Source organism: Nanorana parkeri, unplaced genomic scaffold, assembly GCF_000935625.1.
Source record: "Nanorana parkeri isolate BGI_ZX_2015 unplaced genomic scaffold, ASM93562v1 scaffold230, whole genome shotgun sequence".
In the NCBI taxonomy this organism is placed as follows: domain Eukaryota; kingdom Metazoa; phylum Chordata; class Amphibia; order Anura; family Dicroglossidae; genus Nanorana; species Nanorana parkeri.
Genome location: NW_017306498.1, coordinates 80,580 through 97,128, shown reverse-complemented (window position 1 = coordinate 97,128; position 16,549 = coordinate 80,580). Strand labels below are relative to the sequence as shown.

The following is a 16,549-nucleotide window of genomic DNA, read 5'->3' as shown; positions in this document are numbered from 1 at the left end:
TCACCAATAACAACTAGAAGCGCTGAATCCCACTACGGGTCGCCGAAGGGGACATACCAAGCAGCGCGTTTACTGCCTGTACAGTAAACCTATCATACACGAGCCTGTATTAAAAATTACAACCGCCGTACCAGAGCCGATTAGCATTATTAAGACCCTGGCATTGACTGGCCTAGTCCCTTCGGTCTTGGAAAAGCAAAATTGCTATTAGACCTAAATGCTATTACTATCAAAGAACAAATAAGAATGTATCCAGACCAGCAGCGGACGTTTAAAGAATGACTGAGCGGGTGCTAGTCACCGGTCTCCGGAAAAATGGCGGAGTAACAGGGACACCTACGTGAGACGTGTTCGGCCGTGACAGTTTACAAAAGACTCCCAGCTGTTTCTCAAGATTTAGTGGGTCATTCACTAAAGGATGAAGAGTTTGGAGAAGGCACGGCAGGAGAAGTGAACAATCTAGGACGAAATAGCTGATTTGGAAAAATTTATTCAATTCAGCTCTACTATTTTGGCCTAGATTGTTCACTTTTCCTGCCTTATCTAAACTCTTCACCCTTCAGTGAATAACCACCTTAGAGCAAAGGCTTGGACAAGCAAATGTTTATTAGAATGCCATTACTGTTCAGATAAAAACCCTTTTTATGTAGACTAGCAGCAGGGTTTATAGGGGTGGTCTCCGGGAAAAAGGCGGAGTAGCGGGGACACGTAGGCGGCGCTGTAGTGCTTGGCCGCGGAAGTTTACCAGTGACGTCACTCCCAGCTGTTCCCGTGGATTTGGCGCGAAGAGTTTGGAGATGGCAGCTGACAGGCTGAAGAGTAAAGTGAGCTCGGCGTTTAAAATGCACGGGCTGCTGCTGCGAGCGTGAGTGTTCTTCATGGTGGGTGGCTGTACGGGACAGGGAAAGACCTCTGGGGAGGGTCCATGCTGGGCAACTAACCCTTTACACTGAGGTCCTGCCTGCACCGGCCATTATGGGTTCACCTACACCTGAGATAGCCCCTAAAAGGAAGCCTGTCATGGAAACAATATGGAGGCTGCCACTGCTGACTTATCCTGAGAATGCTTGTTGCCTGGCTGTCATGGTAACCCTCTGGCTTCATCACTTTTCCACTTTAAGTCGGTGATCTCGAGCAAGAATACAGAGCAGGCCTACTGCCTTTCCTGCGAATTGCGTATTGAAGCCAGGGGATCAGTTTGACAGCCGGACAGTTTGGATTTTATTGACTATCCCAGCAGTGGCAGCCCATGTATTCCTCTTGTCATGGGCGGGCGCGCGTTTGTTCTGCCCCCCCCAAGCGGAAGATTAAAAATAACTTCCTTTTTTTGACTTTTTTTCTTTCTTTCATCCTTCAATGCATCCCAGTGCTGCTGATCCCATGCGGCCTCTTTGCAGCCCCTTGCTGTCTATGTGCACACCAGTGATGGCTGAATGGCATTTCTCAGAGCAGGAATGGCATTTCTCAGACCGTGCCTTCCTAGTGTGCGTTGGCACTGCTGCTTGTGGTCTCCATCGCTAGTGCGATTGGAAGTGTTGTCACCCTGTAACAGGAAGTGCGTGAACCTCCATGGAAGGAGCGCCAGTTATTAATATAATGAAAGCTGCAGATTTAAAAATGACGATTGAAATGGTGATACAAACTAACAGCATTATAGATTGAGATATCAGTGATCGGGTTACATAGATTGTGTTCAAATGTAAGTAGAATAAAAATAAATCTGCACCCCTGGAGCACTCCATGCAGTGAAGGGGCCATTTAGGAGCTTAGGGGGAGACTGGAGGGTTATTTATATGTCAGGTCATCAACCTTTGCAAGTGTGGAATAGAATGTTGCTTGTTGGATGGGGGGGTGCCTTTTGGGCGGGGGGGTTCCATTTGTACGGGGTACCTTTTGGACAGGGGTGCCTCTTGCACTGGCAACCTTTTGGACGGGGGGGCCTCTTGCATGGGCAATCTTTTGGACGGGGGGTGCCTCTTGCACTGGCAACCTTTTGGACGGGGGGGCCTCTTGCATGGGCAATCTTTTGGACGGGGGGTGCCTCTTGCACTGGCAACCTTTTGGACGGGGGGGCCTCTTGCATGGGCAATCTTTTGGACGGGGGGTGCCTCTTGCACTGGCAACCTTTTGGACGGGGGGGCCTCTTGCATGGGCAATCTTTTGGACGGGGGGTGCCTCTTGCACTGGCAACCTTTTGGACGGGGGGGCCTCTTGCATGGGCAATCTTTTGGACGGGGGGTGCCTCTTGCACTGGCAACCTTTTGGACGGGGGGTGCCTCTTGCACTGGGAACCTTTTGGACGGGTGTGCCTTTTGCATAGCGGACTTTTGCACGGGGAACCTTTTGGACGGGTGTGCCTTTTGCATAGCGGACTTTTGCACGGGGAACCTTTTGGACGGGTGTGCCTTTTGCATAGCGGACTTTTGCACGGGGAACCTTTTGGACGGGCGCTGCCATTTGCATAGCGGGCCTTTTGGACGGGTGCTGCCTTTTGCATAGCATACCTTTGGACGGGTGCTGCCTTTTGCACGGGGAACCATTTGGACGTGCGCTGCCTTTTGCATAGCGGGCCCTTGGACGAGGGAACCTTTTGGACGGGTGGTGCCTTTTGCATAGCATACCTTTGGACGGGGGGTGCCTTTTGGACGGGCAGTGCCTTTTGCATAGTGGACTTTTGCACAGGTACCTTTTGGAAGGGGGGTGCCGCCTTTTGCACGGGGTACCTTTGGTAATTAATAGACATGTTTATTCCCTTACGCAGGGAGGCCAGTAAATATCTTCTTGAAGCTCTGAAGTCTGTAAATGAAGTCGAGCTTGAGGATGTCATTGACAGTATTATTGACGCTGTTGAAAAGCAGCCATGTGAGTATAACGTCCGTTACCCTTTACCGGCATATTTTAAATCGTTACTTGAAATAAAAATGATGTAAGAAAAGGTTTACTACAAAAGAATATTCTTAGAGGTCTCTTTAAAAAAAGATAAATCACATAGCTCTACACCCAGCAAAACCGCCGGTACATTCATTCTATGCAAGTTAACCAGCCGTTGTGAGAATGGGAACGTTGAAACATCCGGCAGAACATTGAGCATCCAACATTTCCGCATTGATGACTTGTGTTTCTATTGAATTGTTTTAGTGTCTTCAAACATGATCGAGAAGGCAACAGTAGAAGCAGCAGTGCAAGAATGCAGCCAGTCCTGCGATGAAACAATGTGAGATCTTACTTGTGTTGTTTTTTCCTTTCTTGTTGTTTATTTTGTTTGTCTCCACATGTTATGATTTTGTTTTATAGAGAACACATATTCAACATTATTGGAGCATTTGACATCCCACGTTTCATTTACAATTCCGAAAGGAAGAAGTTCCTCCCGTGAGTAACTTTTTATGTTTCTTAGTTTGCAGCAGTGATTACCACATAGTGAGACCTGGGCCCAAGATGGCTACCGGCACCAATATACAGTGGTACCTCGGTTCACAAACGTAATTTTTTCCTGCGATTCTGGTCGAGAACCGCATCAAACTGTGATCTCGACTAGAGGAAACCATGACCCTGTATCAGAGCGGGGAAGATGGCTGCGGTTGTGTTAGTCACCCGATGCGGAGTCGTGGACGGAAGCAAAATTTTGCTGAACTTCCTGTTCGCGAACAGAAGCACCACTGTACTTTGACACATTAGACACAAAGTCTAGTTGCTTTTTTTTTTTTTTTTAAATCATTTACATTCTATTTTATTCTTTATATCTGGTCAATATATGCTCAGTGGCCTGTGCTTATATTGCCTCAATTGTGTAACGCAGAATTCCCCCGGAGACCAGGAAATTCTAATGGAAGGATAGGCACATAACCTGCATGTGTGTTGTATGAAGGATAACATTTCTGTAGTGTTTACTTCTAATCTCAGCAGGAGACTGAGGACCACACGTATGCACATGTAGATACCTAATATGCAGCTCCGTGTAAATGCTATAGTTGTCCTTTTATTGTGGTACAATTACATTAGGGTAAAAAAAAAACAAGAGCTCTTCAGAGCATGCATAAGGTTGTCTTTACACTGAAGGAAAAATGAACCCTTGCAGTGGAGCTACCTCTGCACTGGAGGGGTTAACTGCTCGTTTCCATCTAGCCAAACTCTGGCCCTCCAGCTTTGGCGGAACTACAAATCACATGAGGCAATGCAAGATTCTCACAGCCACAGACATGACTCCCGGCGAGAGATAGATCATGGGATTTGTAGTTTCACCACAGCTGGAGGGCCAGAGTTTGGCTACCCCTGCTCTAGGGACTAAAAAAGTTATACTCACCAGAACCTTGGATCTGGTGGACTTTCACAGCGCTCCCTCCAGCCTCTCTCCTTCATTGCTGCAGCGACAGTATGTCCCTTGCGTCCTTACGTCTTATAAACTGTGAGGGGAATTTATCAAAACTGGAGCAGACAAAATCTGGAGCAGCTGTGCATGGCAACCAATCAGCTTCTCTCCTAAGTTTGTTCAATTAAGATTTTAAAATGAGAGTGAGGTGCTGATTGGTTGCCATGCACAACTGCTCCAGATTCTGTCTGCTCCAGTTTTGATAAATTCCCTCCATTGCTTGCAGCTGTTATGTAATAAATGTATAGTAGTGTAGTACTGTCTTTAACTGTAAGACTTTCTAGCTTCATTGTTTTCTGGATTGCATTTGTTGCTCACTAACTGACATTCCTGTTTGAGTAATTCACAATGTATGCTCCGCAGGTTAAAAATAGCCAATTATCCAGAACCCAACCTGTTTGGAAGTGCCAGAGACAAAGCTGAGCTCTTCCGTGAGAGACATACCATTCTGCAACAGGTGAGATGTAGGCCTAGTGCATTCTGTGTCCCTTTTATTTTTTTATGGTCTTAGGAGTGATTGGCATTCTGAGCTGCCCGTAGCAATCACTCAAAACTGTCCCTTTCCCTTTGTACGTGGCCAAATGAAATGAGTAATTTGTTGCTGTGGCCTTCATAGACCAGGACAATTCGTCCCTGAGACACTTTGATAAAGCAGCCTTGCAGTCCTTCTAGAGCAGGGGTAGCCAAACTCCGGCCCTCTATCTGTGGTGAAACTACAAATCCCATGATTCATCTCTCTCCGGGAGTCATGTCAGTGGCTGAGAATCTTTTGGAGTTTGGCTATCCCTGTTCTAGAGTAATGATTGGTTTGCTGCCTTGGCTTTGCAGTACTCCAGTATGCAGTCTTGTATATAGCAAGTACAATATAGATAAAATGACATTTTGATTTATAAATGCAGTACAGGCATGTATAGTATCTGCTGTTTGGAAGAATTTAAAGAAGAAGCATCACAACTTTAAAGTTTTGTTTTTGAATCCCCAAGGGGCAACGCAGTACAGTACCGATGTGCACATTACTCAGAGTAGGAAACACACAACACACATAGATGGGGCGGTGGGTAGGGCTGTTTTGTAGCTCCCCTATAGGAATACCCAGAAATTGGACTTTAGCCTGAGGTGGAGCTACAGCCAACAAAACAGAAAATACATTGAAGGGAATTTATCAAAACTGGAGCAGACAGATTCTGGTGAGCATGGCAACCAATCAGCTTCTCTTTAATTTAACTGAATAGACTGAATGTCTGTGAAGGTTCTCATTCATCCAGGTCATGGTATATCTGTAAAAAAATCAGTCAAGGCAACTGGACTTGCAGTATTTTTCATGAAGACGTTTCACTGGTCATCCGACCACAAGTCATTCTGAATTGAGAAAGCTGGTCGGATGTCCAGTGAAACGTCTTCAAGAAAAATACAGCAAGTCCAGTTGCCTTGACTGATTTCTTTACATATATGAACAGACTGAAGACAGAAGCTGATTGGTTACTATGGGCAACTGCTCCAGATTCTATCAGCTCCCGTTTTGATTCCCCCCATTGTTCTTTTATTTCCCTACCACAGCACGGATCAGAATGGGATCAAGCTTTACATGCACGTGTTCCCTTGGGGGATTCAAACTTAAAAAAAATAAGTTGTAGTGACAATTCTTCTTCAAAGGCTGAGCAGTTTACAATATTACTTCTAAATGATTGTGATTTGATGTGATGTATAGTTCTGATGCCTGTTTTTGTTGTAATAACAGAGAACACACAGACATGAGCTCTTCACCCCCCCTGTAATTGGTGCGCACCCAGATGAAAGCAGAAGCAAGTTCCAGGTACAGCGATGACTCACGGATGAGTATAAATGTCATAATGATAAATACTGATCTCTGGTTGTATCTTCACCTCTGCAGCTGAAAACTGTGGAAAACCTCTTAGGAAGTGCAGCAAAGATGGGAGAGCTCATTGTTCTTGGAATGATAACCCAACTGAAGGAGGTGAGATTTTTTTTTTCCCCTTCAGCTCATAGGGCGGCATTACACATCCTGTTACCTACTGACTATGCAGCCATCTCTAGTGTTATGTTAGTAAAAGGGTGAACTCCACAGGAACAGAGAGTGCTTGCAAGTATCTGGACTCCTTTTTTCAGTCTCAAAGATTTCCCAACTTGTTGGAAAATTGTTTTACGTAAATACCAATCTTTACCTTTTACTTTTAGGGAAAGGCACAATGTCCTCATTGAGCATCTAAATGTCAGCAAAATGAAGACGTCTTGGTAGGGACTAATGGAGCTCCTGTCTAAATGAGCGAAGTCAGGTTTCCCATCCAACTGCTTGTGCAACTGCAAGTGATCTCTATGTGTTTGTCTGACCTTCTAGGCCAATGTCTGCTGAAAAGTAATTTCAGTTTTAGGTGGGCATTGCTGGGCAATAAATAAGGGGAAACATTCTTAGCATCACAATGCACTCGGGATGCTGAGAAGGTTTCCCCTTATTTAGTGCCTCTGCTTCTTCCAGGTTACCTTGACAGGATTACGAAAGAATCATGAACCATTAGGGATGTTCAGATACCCAGTATCGTACTCGGTACATGTACAGATACTTTTCCAGCTCCAAGACTAGACTAGAGAAAAACTCCAAAGTTAGGAGGCAGCTGCCATGTGTAAGGCGCACACCGAGCTCCTGGGATTTGTGCATCTCTGTTTTAATGTATGATTATGTTTTTATAAATATATAATAAGGGATGCGCCGATACCATTATAACAAGTACTGATACTTGTCCAAGTATTTTTGTGTTTTGTCATGTGACAGTTTTTCTAAAACAATACAAACCAAATGATTTCAGGACAGTGGTGGAGCGCCAGAGCCCGGTCCCAGCTGCAACCACTTTTCTCGTGAAAATGACAAGCACTGGTATCTGAACTGTTATCTGGAAATCCCTATTGACCATAATGTTAAATATACTACACTTGCAGGGGACTCTGATGCATTGATTTTTAGGAAATGTAATGGGACTGGAGTCCATGAGAGAAGTAGCCATTTACAGCTGAAAACCGTTATAAATGCTGATAGGATGGTAAAAGAGCATCAATGGCGACTGCTCTCTGCCCCGTCAATATGTTCCTCATCAGCACACCTGTATGAAGCACACCAGATTGGCGCTCAGTCCTACCCCTCCCTCTCCCAGTCTGAGCTCAGCTATTTAGGGAACTGCTGGAAAATCAAATACAGGTACTACATGCATTAAGAAAATATATATGTACTCATAATACAAAGCTGCTTTAATTTGTGACTTTTACATCTGCCTGAAGATCAGCTTAAATGTTATCAAATAAATATCCTTTTTATGTCTTTTCATTATACCAGTTCATGAGATTATAAAAAAGAAATCTTAGTCACATTTTCCCATTGATGGCCCGCTTCAGCATCTGTACATGGTTTGCATCCTTATGGATACTAGGCTTGTGCTATTCAATGTTACCACAAGGTGGCTCTGGCACTTTTGTGTTCTGGTGGTGAATCAGGAAAAAGCTCTTCCCATTTCTGATTGGCATATATTTCTATTTAAAAAAATAAGTAAAAGTCAAACCTTTTTTTTTGCTTTACTTTTGGGTCACAAGAGTACATTTACTATAGTACTTCTGTGACCCGAAGTCGGCATATAGCCAACTCTAAATTATCCTTATACTACTTCCCTCTGCGGTTACCAACTTTATTGAAGATTATATTACTTAAAACTAATTAAATAGATTATTTTATGACAAAAAATGCCATTTGTGCTGCTGCTTTTTTATATGAATTTCATCTAATCGTCAGTTTGTTGGATTCCTTTTTTGTTATACTAATATCACCCTAGGTGTATAATGATTGTAAAACATATCCTCTCTGAATGTCAGTGCTGCAACATTCCCTTAACTTGACTGCACCAGTTCCATAGCGGCCTCTATACAGAGTCTTGTTTTGTTCTAGCAGAAGGTAACGTATACACTCTGTGATGATGTTATAGTTTCCTATATCAATGTCAAAGGAAAGTCATTTGTCATTTTTGTTGTTTTGTTTCTATACAGGGTGGTACGAGGATAAAATATTTCACGTCAATGCATTTGGATTTCCCCCTACTGAGCCTTCCAATACAACAAGGTGAGGACTACATGACCGCTCCCATATTTTACTCCGTTAAATATTCCCTTAATATGAATTCTATGTAATCTGTTGCAGCAGGATTTCATAGAGTTTGACCTGACATCAGCCTCTGGCCGGATTGGAGTGTGAGAGGAGGAAGCAGCACATATAGCCAATCGGTTCATATGCTGATAGGAGGAGAAAGCAGGGTGACAGAGGGATGACCTCATCACTGTGCTGCTTCTCCTTTCACAGTCCAGGCTGGCTGCGCATACAGGATGACTTGAGCTCATAGGGAGGGAGTTGAATGATGATGACTATCTGCTGGCAGAACAAAAGGATTATGGGAAAATCTCTAGATTGATAGTCAACATTACAGCAAAAGCACTTTTTTTATGTTCTGTTTAATTTTGTCTTTGATTTTGGCTGAAATTCTGCTTGAAATATTAAATTTTAGTGTAATTAGCCATTCAAACCAGTTTGAGACTATTAAAATGTGATTGGAATTACTTTTGCAGGGCTTATTATGGTAATATAAACTTTTTTGGAGGGCCTTCCTCCACATCTGTGAAAGCATCGGTAAAACTAAAGCAGTTGGAAGAAGAGAATGAGGACGCCATGTTTGTGTTTGTGTCTGACCTCTGGCTGGACCAGGTGGAAGTCATGGAGAAACTTCATGTCATGTTTTCAGGTATTTGGAAGACTTCACTGAGCACCATTTACATCTGAAGGGGCTATATAACATAGAAACTACAGTAAAACAACTTGTTCTATGAAAAACAAACTGTCCAGCATCCACATGCCTCTAGCAGCCATTCACATGTTTTAAAGAAAATAAATTATATCTTTTATATCTCATAATGGTATAACTATCAATGGTGGGGGGCAGTTCAGATACGCCATGCCTTCCGCTGATCCCCTGGGATCTTAAAGCAGGTTAGCCGCAATATATTCAGGCTTCCTTGTTCAGCAGACTGTGCAATTTGCATGTTAGAAACTTCAGAACGCAGAATTATCACCAAGATAAATTCAGAGATTATAAAGCTGAACTCTGGGGAAATTTTAACACTCCATTTGCAGTGGGGCTCCTTTGCAAGGGTTAAATGCTCATATCTGTTCAGGGTAACCATTTTAAAAAGCATTTTTACTTGCCTTATCCCTCATTCCCCTGTCAGCTGGTGCTCTTCTCTTCCCTCTGACGCTCCATGTTATGGGCAGACCCTCAGTTTCCTCACTTACAATGTATGGCTGGTCCTGCATTGTACATGATAAACAGCCAACAAATCACCTCAGATGCGTTGGGGCTGTCCTGGCCATCCTTTCCAGCACAGCCCAACGCAAGACGAGGCAATTTGCCTCGTTTTAGATGTACTCAGTTCACAGTTGTGCGGTGCATTGAATAAAAGTGCTGCTTGCAGTCCTTTTTTTTTTTTTTTTCCAGTGTAGTGGGGTGCGGCGCTGTACAACCTCCTTGTGCCATGCCTATAGAACCTAATTGAATGAAAAAAGGTAAAGTGTGTGATGTGCCAGGATCGGTGCATCAGCACTGTGCCAGGCAATGCACACCACATTGTAGCACAGCTGCTGGGGTGAAGCGTCTGGATAAGTTCTTGGTACTTATTATCTCTCATGCTCTTTTCAGGTTATTCCACGGCTCCTCCTACCTGCTTCATCTTCTGTGGAAACTTTTCTTCTGCACCTTATGGAAAGACTCAGATCAAATCTCTAAAAGGTACAGGAATTTGTGACACATGGTTTTCCTTGGAATGATTTGATTGGTCCGATTCATTCTGTGGACACTAGCAACGGTCTCCTGCCCTCCAGACTTTTGTTGCTTGTGTGGTCATTGTCTGAGACTGGCTGTGATGGCGAGGTATTGATTTAACGCAAAGTGTAAAGCTGGCCATATACCACAGTACATTTTTGATTGAAACTATGGGGGGGGAATTGATCAAAACTGGAGCAGACAAAATCTCATTTGCAAATCTTACCTGAGCAAACGGAAGAGAGAAGCTGATTGGTTGCCATTGGCAACTGCTCCAGATTCTGTCTGCTCCAGTTTTGATAAATTCCCCCCAATGTGTTTTTTAAACATTTGTTCAATTTTCTAAAAGATATTGGGATCAAATCCACAATCCTTTTGTTTTTCTGTTTTGCTCAAGAAACCTCCCATCAATTTCCTAAATTGAATGTTAAAAGTAAAACCAAACAAAATGTTGAATGATGTTGGTCAAATCTGATGGCATTATCGAATGTTCTGATGACATTGAACATTAGTATGAAAATCTACCAGTGTGCAGGGCTATAGGGGAAAACTCAACAGGTGCATTGATGGTACAGAGTCATAATTAAAGACTAAATAGAAGAGATTCATAAAAACCAAACCGGACTTTAAAGGTAATTGAGACAATATCACATTTTTTTTTCTCTTAATAAAAACAAAACATCTTTTATATGTTGTCCAGTAAACAATGCTCAACCTCAACGTGTTTCACAGCTACTTTGAAATCTATTGCTTCTTCAGGAGGTTCTCAGGTATGTAGCATTACAGGTAAACTGCAATTTAGTAATAATACAGTGCCAAAATATTGGAACAAATGGATATGTAAGCACATAGATCTGAGTAAGCATATTGAGAGCATATCCACACTCTATAATATTATTATATGTACCTTTTAAAAACATAAATTGCCGAGTATCTCTCCACTGGACCCCAGGTGGCAGCAGGGACCTTCAGCCCTGGTGGACAGGGAAAAATCAAGGAAGTATGGTCTAAAAGAGAAGAGGGATCCACCATATTTAACCCCTTCATGACAGAGGCCCTTTTTTCATTTTTTGCACCCATGTTATATTCCACATTTTAGGCCTGAAATACCAGGACAAACTGCATGACTGTACATCCAAGACTCTTCGAAGTGAACACACTGCATCTAATCATTATTTAGCTAAATACCTTGCCCATCCAGATGTGGTGAATGTTTTAATAAAGATGTGTTGTTTCAAAGAAATTTGCTATCGTCTCAAGTACCTTCAAAGTCCGTTTTGGATCTTCTGAATGTTTTTTTTCGGATGTGGAATGAGCACCTAAATTTACTAAAATTATAATTTACAGACTAAGCCGTATTTTGTTGGCTGTAGATTGGAAGAAAGGGTCGCTGTGTGATTGTTGTATCATGTCTGTGCTCACTGCTGGCAGTACCTGTCTAATTTTGGGAGAACAAAGAATGTGCAAGAAAATTGAGACTTCCCAATCAACTCTCCAGAGCCCAGAGATTTCCTTACTAACCAAGCTGAGCCAAAGCCTCTGGAGAGTGAACTATACCATCCACGTACAGCCCATCAATGCTTGTTATGCACATGTCTCTGTACATAGGGAAGGGTTGCTAAGCAAGTTGTCAGCGTTAGGAAGGGCCGTTCTTTTACTGCTGTCACTAGGTGCTTATGACGTTTTTTCAGTCTTCATGATCTGTGAATATTTGTAGGAAACAAACTGCACTGGTTAAGTAATGTTTTTTCACTTTCAGATTCATTTAAGAGCCTAGCAGATGTGATATGCGAGTACCCCAATATTCACAAAAGGTAAATCTTTTACTTTTTTTTTTTCTTCACTCTGTCGGGGATATTGGGGAACAAGGAATGAACTTTGAACCTTATTATCCTACTAGAACAATTAAAGGACACAAAAGTTTACTGTGGGCAAACAACATGAGACTGTATGATGTATTTGCTATTAGAGCTGCACATGAGGGGCAATTATTCTTTAATCATTTTGTGATGTTTGATCTTCAACAGTAGCCGATTTGTGTTTGTACCCGGTCCTGAGGACCCCGGCCCTAGTTTCATTTTACCAAGGTACAGTTCTTTCTCTTTGACGTGTGTGTGTGTTTGTTTTTTTTTAAAAATATTCTGTTGTCCTCGGAAAATATATCTGTTGTTTCATGTAGAAATTGTATACATCTTACTGTCGGTTCATATTGCCTACAGAAGAGGCCAGCGTGCATCAAAAGCTTCCACTGCAGTCTATTTATTTTGCCAATAACTGGTATCGCCCTAAATCCAAACTTCCACTTTTGTCGATGGCTACCATGGTGCAACACTCTGCTGTTACCTTGGAAATTATGTAATTTTAAACCTATGCTTAAATGTTAACCTAAAGCTTTGTTGGCACTCCAACTGTTGTGGAACTACAAGTGCCATGAAGCATTGTAAGATTCTGACAGCCACAGGCATGATTCCCAGGGGTGCAGCATGATGCAATTTGTACTTTGACCACAGCTGGAGTGCCCATGTTGCCTGGCCCTGGCTAAGAGTGTTGGTGGGATCCTAGAGAAAAAGATTGCCTGCAATACAAACCTTTTGTTCAGCGAAGATGCTGGTCACATGACCAAAAGCCTAAGCATTTTATCATATGATCTCTGTTAAAGGAAATATAAACTGGTCTTACCTTTTGAATCTTCACTTTGGCAGAGAGCAAATTCCTAGGCTACAGCCAGCGTTAGAGAACCCAAAGTAGCATTTTCTCAAGGAAAGAGGCATTTCAAATTGTCTGGTAATATTTATCCATTTCAGATACATATTAGCATGGCCTTGTATATTATAATGTAAGTAAATATTTCTTCCAAGTTTCAGCAACTTAATCTTCTTCCTGGATGGTTTTAGCTGAAAAGCCAGACATCAGTTAAGTCCTATAGACTGAAGGCGTTCTTTTTTGTAGCTGTCCTATAGTCTATCCTAGAAATATCTTTAAGGCCACAGAAAAGGGCTCCCCATTAATTACTTTATGTACATTTGAAATGTGAATAGAATTGTATATAAAGAATGGTGTATGGCCAGCATGTTTTATCACCTGACTTCAAAGTGGCACTAAACTCCGGAATTAAATCTTAAAAATACATTCAAGTACCTTAACTATTAATAGAAATGTATCTTATTTGTGTATCACTCGGCTGTAGATCCCCCAAATCATCTCTGAATTGGTGCTGACACTGTCCTTCCTTCTGGAGGGGGGCTACTTTTGTTCCCCGTAGTCACCGCTCCAAGCTCACTACAATCTCATATTTAATTAGCTAATTTATATAGAAGTTAGTGTGTCACAGGAGTGAGCTTGGAGCGGTGACTACTTTACAACACGGACCATGGGGAACGAAAGTAGCCCCCCATCCAGAAGGAAGGACAGTGTCAGCACCAATTCAGAGATGATTTGGGGATCTACAGCCCGAGTGATACACAAATAAGATACATTTCTATTAATAGTTAAGGTATTTGAATGTATTTTAAAGATTTAACTCCTGAGTTTAGTGTCCTTTAAAGTTGAGTAGAGAATCTCAAGGTGTTTGTTTGAGTGAATGTTTTATTAGAAAATACTGTAAATGTTTCTGGATAAGTTATGGGTATGAGGCTGGCCTTGGCTAACAAATGTATTTCTTACAGACCACCCATAGCAGAGCACATCACAGAGGAATTTAGACAACGAATACCATTCTCCATTTTTACTACAAATCCGTGCAGGTGAGTTGTATGGTGTGATATTCTGGACCTACCAAAACGCCTTGTTTATCATGGTCCTAAAAATGTTGTCCGTGATGTTAAAATGGCAGCGTTTTTAAAAGCCATCTATAATGGACACCTCACCGTCAAACCAATGTGATCTTTTCGCACAATTCCAGAACCATGGTTATTAGTATGAAGTTTTCTCCCTCCCCAAAAGATTGGTGAAGTGTGTTAGTAATTTTTTGATTTGTTTAGTTTAGAAACTTTGCCATACTAGAACTGCAAACAAAAAGAAGTAATATGGGTCATCGCCTCTAAGGATAGCACAATGTTTTCTCTTAAACACCTGGAGAGGTACATTGTTTAGAACAATAGCAAGGTGCGTTCACCTTCTTTCACTTGTAACTTCGGTCATATTCCATTTGAAGTAATTGATGAGATCTTCAGAAGATATTTTTTTTCCTGCTGTGCCTGTTGGGTAAAGCCAACCATAGACAGCAGAAGGCTGGCCAAAAGTGATGACATGATCTAGTCACCCTTAGGCATCCCACCTGGTCAGCACCTCCCTTACCATGAGGTGCCACATTTACGAATGGTTCATGTTTAAAGTGTATGTAAACCCTAACAACTTCTTATATGCCTTCTTTTGATCTGTTAAATATAACATTGAAAAAACTCTTGATGATATGGAGATGAGGAGAGTGGGAGTTATTCAGTAGTCCTAACACAGGTCCTATCCTAGGGTGACAATTAGATCAAGGATTTCAAGTACTGAAGCCACAGAGAGCCATTCAATTAGCATTTTCAGGTCAGCAGTGGCAGCCCTCATTTCTTTCTGACAGTTTTCCTTTCAACTTATAAGTGCCATGTTATGCCATTGCTGGTACTCTAGCTCGTGGTGGTACATGATGGGCAAACAGCCAGATAGACATTGCTGCCCTAAACGCACACCCTGATTGTTCCTTGGCAGAAACCCGATTTCTGACATCCACTTAGAGTAATATGCTTGGTGCATTGGTATACTTATAAAATATGACACGCAGGGTATAGCAATCCTTTTAGTGTGCCATTAAACATTTGACAGAGGATGCAGGTAAGCTGTCCACACTGTTTCTTTCATGTCTGTTGCAGGATTCAATACTGTACACAGGAAATGATTGTATTACGAGAGGATCTGGTGAACAAAATGTGCAGAAACTGTGTTCGCTTTCCCAGCAACAGTTTGGACATTCCAAACCATGTAAGTAATAGACAACAATAATGTTTCCTTGACTGACATCGGCTTTCTGTAGGTTTTGACATTCCTTTTTTTTTTTATTTTTCTAACCACTTGCCGTCCATGGGCGTTCCTGAACGGCCGGCAAGGAGCCTCATTGGAGCGGGAGAGCGTCTTAAGACGTCCTGCCCCGCTCGTGTGCGGCGCTCAGATTGCACATGAGTGGGGAAATTGTTAGAAATGTAAACAGCCATCGCTGGCTGTTTACATTCAAGCGATCAGGCGTCTCTAGAGAGGGGCTGTTCGGCCGCCTCAATGCTGATTGGGGCGAAAAGCCGGCTTCCCAGCCAATCGACGGCCAATTTCGGCCAATCAGGAAGCCGGGAGGCAGGTCATTACTACCTGCCCAGCTTCCTGATTGCCGGGGAAGCTGGCTCCATGTTCCCCCTACGGCAGTGCCGTTCAGAGGAAATCTTCCCCTGACCGGAAGTTCCAGTATTGCAGTATTGGAGCATTTGGGCGAGTACGAGCACTTGACCAAATATTCGGTATCGGCACTGAGACTAGTAACTGCATCGGTGCATCCCTAGTTACAAGCATGGAAAAGATGCATTTAATACTTGCCTGTCCCTCCTCCTGTGCTGCTGTTCTCCACTGTATTTGAAAGAAACCACTGCCTGAAAAACCTTCTGCGTTCAACACGTCTGGGTTGTCAGATGCCTTGTCGCCCCCCCCCCCTTTGGTTCCTTCCGCTGGACCCTACATCACTACTGTGTCCTGTAATTTTGTATTTGGTCAGCAGGTTGAACCACAGAGTGCAAAGAGACCAGGGTGTGGCTGAAGAAGTTTCATCCGGCAGTGCTTTTTCTGATGGGTAATAGGTTCTCTTCAAACTGCAGCAATTTAATGAGCATCTGAGCTGGTTATTTTCACATCTTAGAAAATCTATTGCTGGTTGTCTGGAGTTTTCAGATAGAAAATGAAAGAGGCCTTTTACTACACAGGGGCCACATCTCCATCTCATACCCACTGACACCATCCACAATTTGAGCAAAAATGAACAAATCTCAGGAGCCCTTTAGAGCGGGTAGAATTCCAATATTGTCAGGGCCACCATATCCAGCAGGGTTCATTTAGGCACTTGTGTTGCTTGCACAGCTGCCATGCAAGTTTTCCCTGGTTGGCTGGGCAGTTGCTTGTGCAGCTGTCATACGAGAGTTCATGTTTGGGCTGTTCAGTTCTCAGTTGATATAGCTGTGACTGACTTGCTTAGCATGCATCAGCTGATACAGTTGATAGCATGATGTATGTTTCCTGCTTATGTTTTTAAAGCTCATGAATTTAGATTTTTAGGATTTTTACACAGCACAGGGGA

The 16,549-nt window shown here is 42.7% G+C and overlaps 1 protein-coding gene across 1 annotated transcript in view; it reads left to right on the top strand.

The window, feature by feature from the left end:
* Nucleotides 1-782: 782 nt before the first annotated feature.
* POLE2 (DNA polymerase epsilon 2, accessory subunit) overlaps nucleotides 783-16,549 on the top strand; it is a 23,634-nt gene continuing 7,867 nt past the window's right edge. Inside the window, exons 1-15 of the mRNA XM_018556257.1 lie at nucleotides 783-865; nucleotides 2,762-2,862; nucleotides 3,139-3,214; nucleotides 3,295-3,372; nucleotides 4,733-4,826; nucleotides 6,108-6,182; nucleotides 6,261-6,425; nucleotides 8,276-8,321; nucleotides 8,414-8,486; nucleotides 8,987-9,159; nucleotides 10,111-10,200; nucleotides 11,993-12,047; nucleotides 12,261-12,320; nucleotides 13,899-13,976; nucleotides 15,090-15,198. Coding sequence (XP_018411759.1) covers nucleotides 798-865; nucleotides 2,762-2,862; nucleotides 3,139-3,214; nucleotides 3,295-3,372; nucleotides 4,733-4,826; nucleotides 6,108-6,182; nucleotides 6,261-6,425; nucleotides 8,276-8,321; nucleotides 8,414-8,486; nucleotides 8,987-9,159; nucleotides 10,111-10,200; nucleotides 11,993-12,047; nucleotides 12,261-12,320; nucleotides 13,899-13,976; nucleotides 15,090-15,198 — 1,341 coding nt within the window. The 5' untranslated portion in view covers nucleotides 783-797. The remainder of the gene's footprint in view (nucleotides 866-2,761; nucleotides 2,863-3,138; nucleotides 3,215-3,294; nucleotides 3,373-4,732; nucleotides 4,827-6,107; nucleotides 6,183-6,260; nucleotides 6,426-8,275; nucleotides 8,322-8,413; nucleotides 8,487-8,986; nucleotides 9,160-10,110; nucleotides 10,201-11,992; nucleotides 12,048-12,260; nucleotides 12,321-13,898; nucleotides 13,977-15,089; nucleotides 15,199-16,549) is intronic.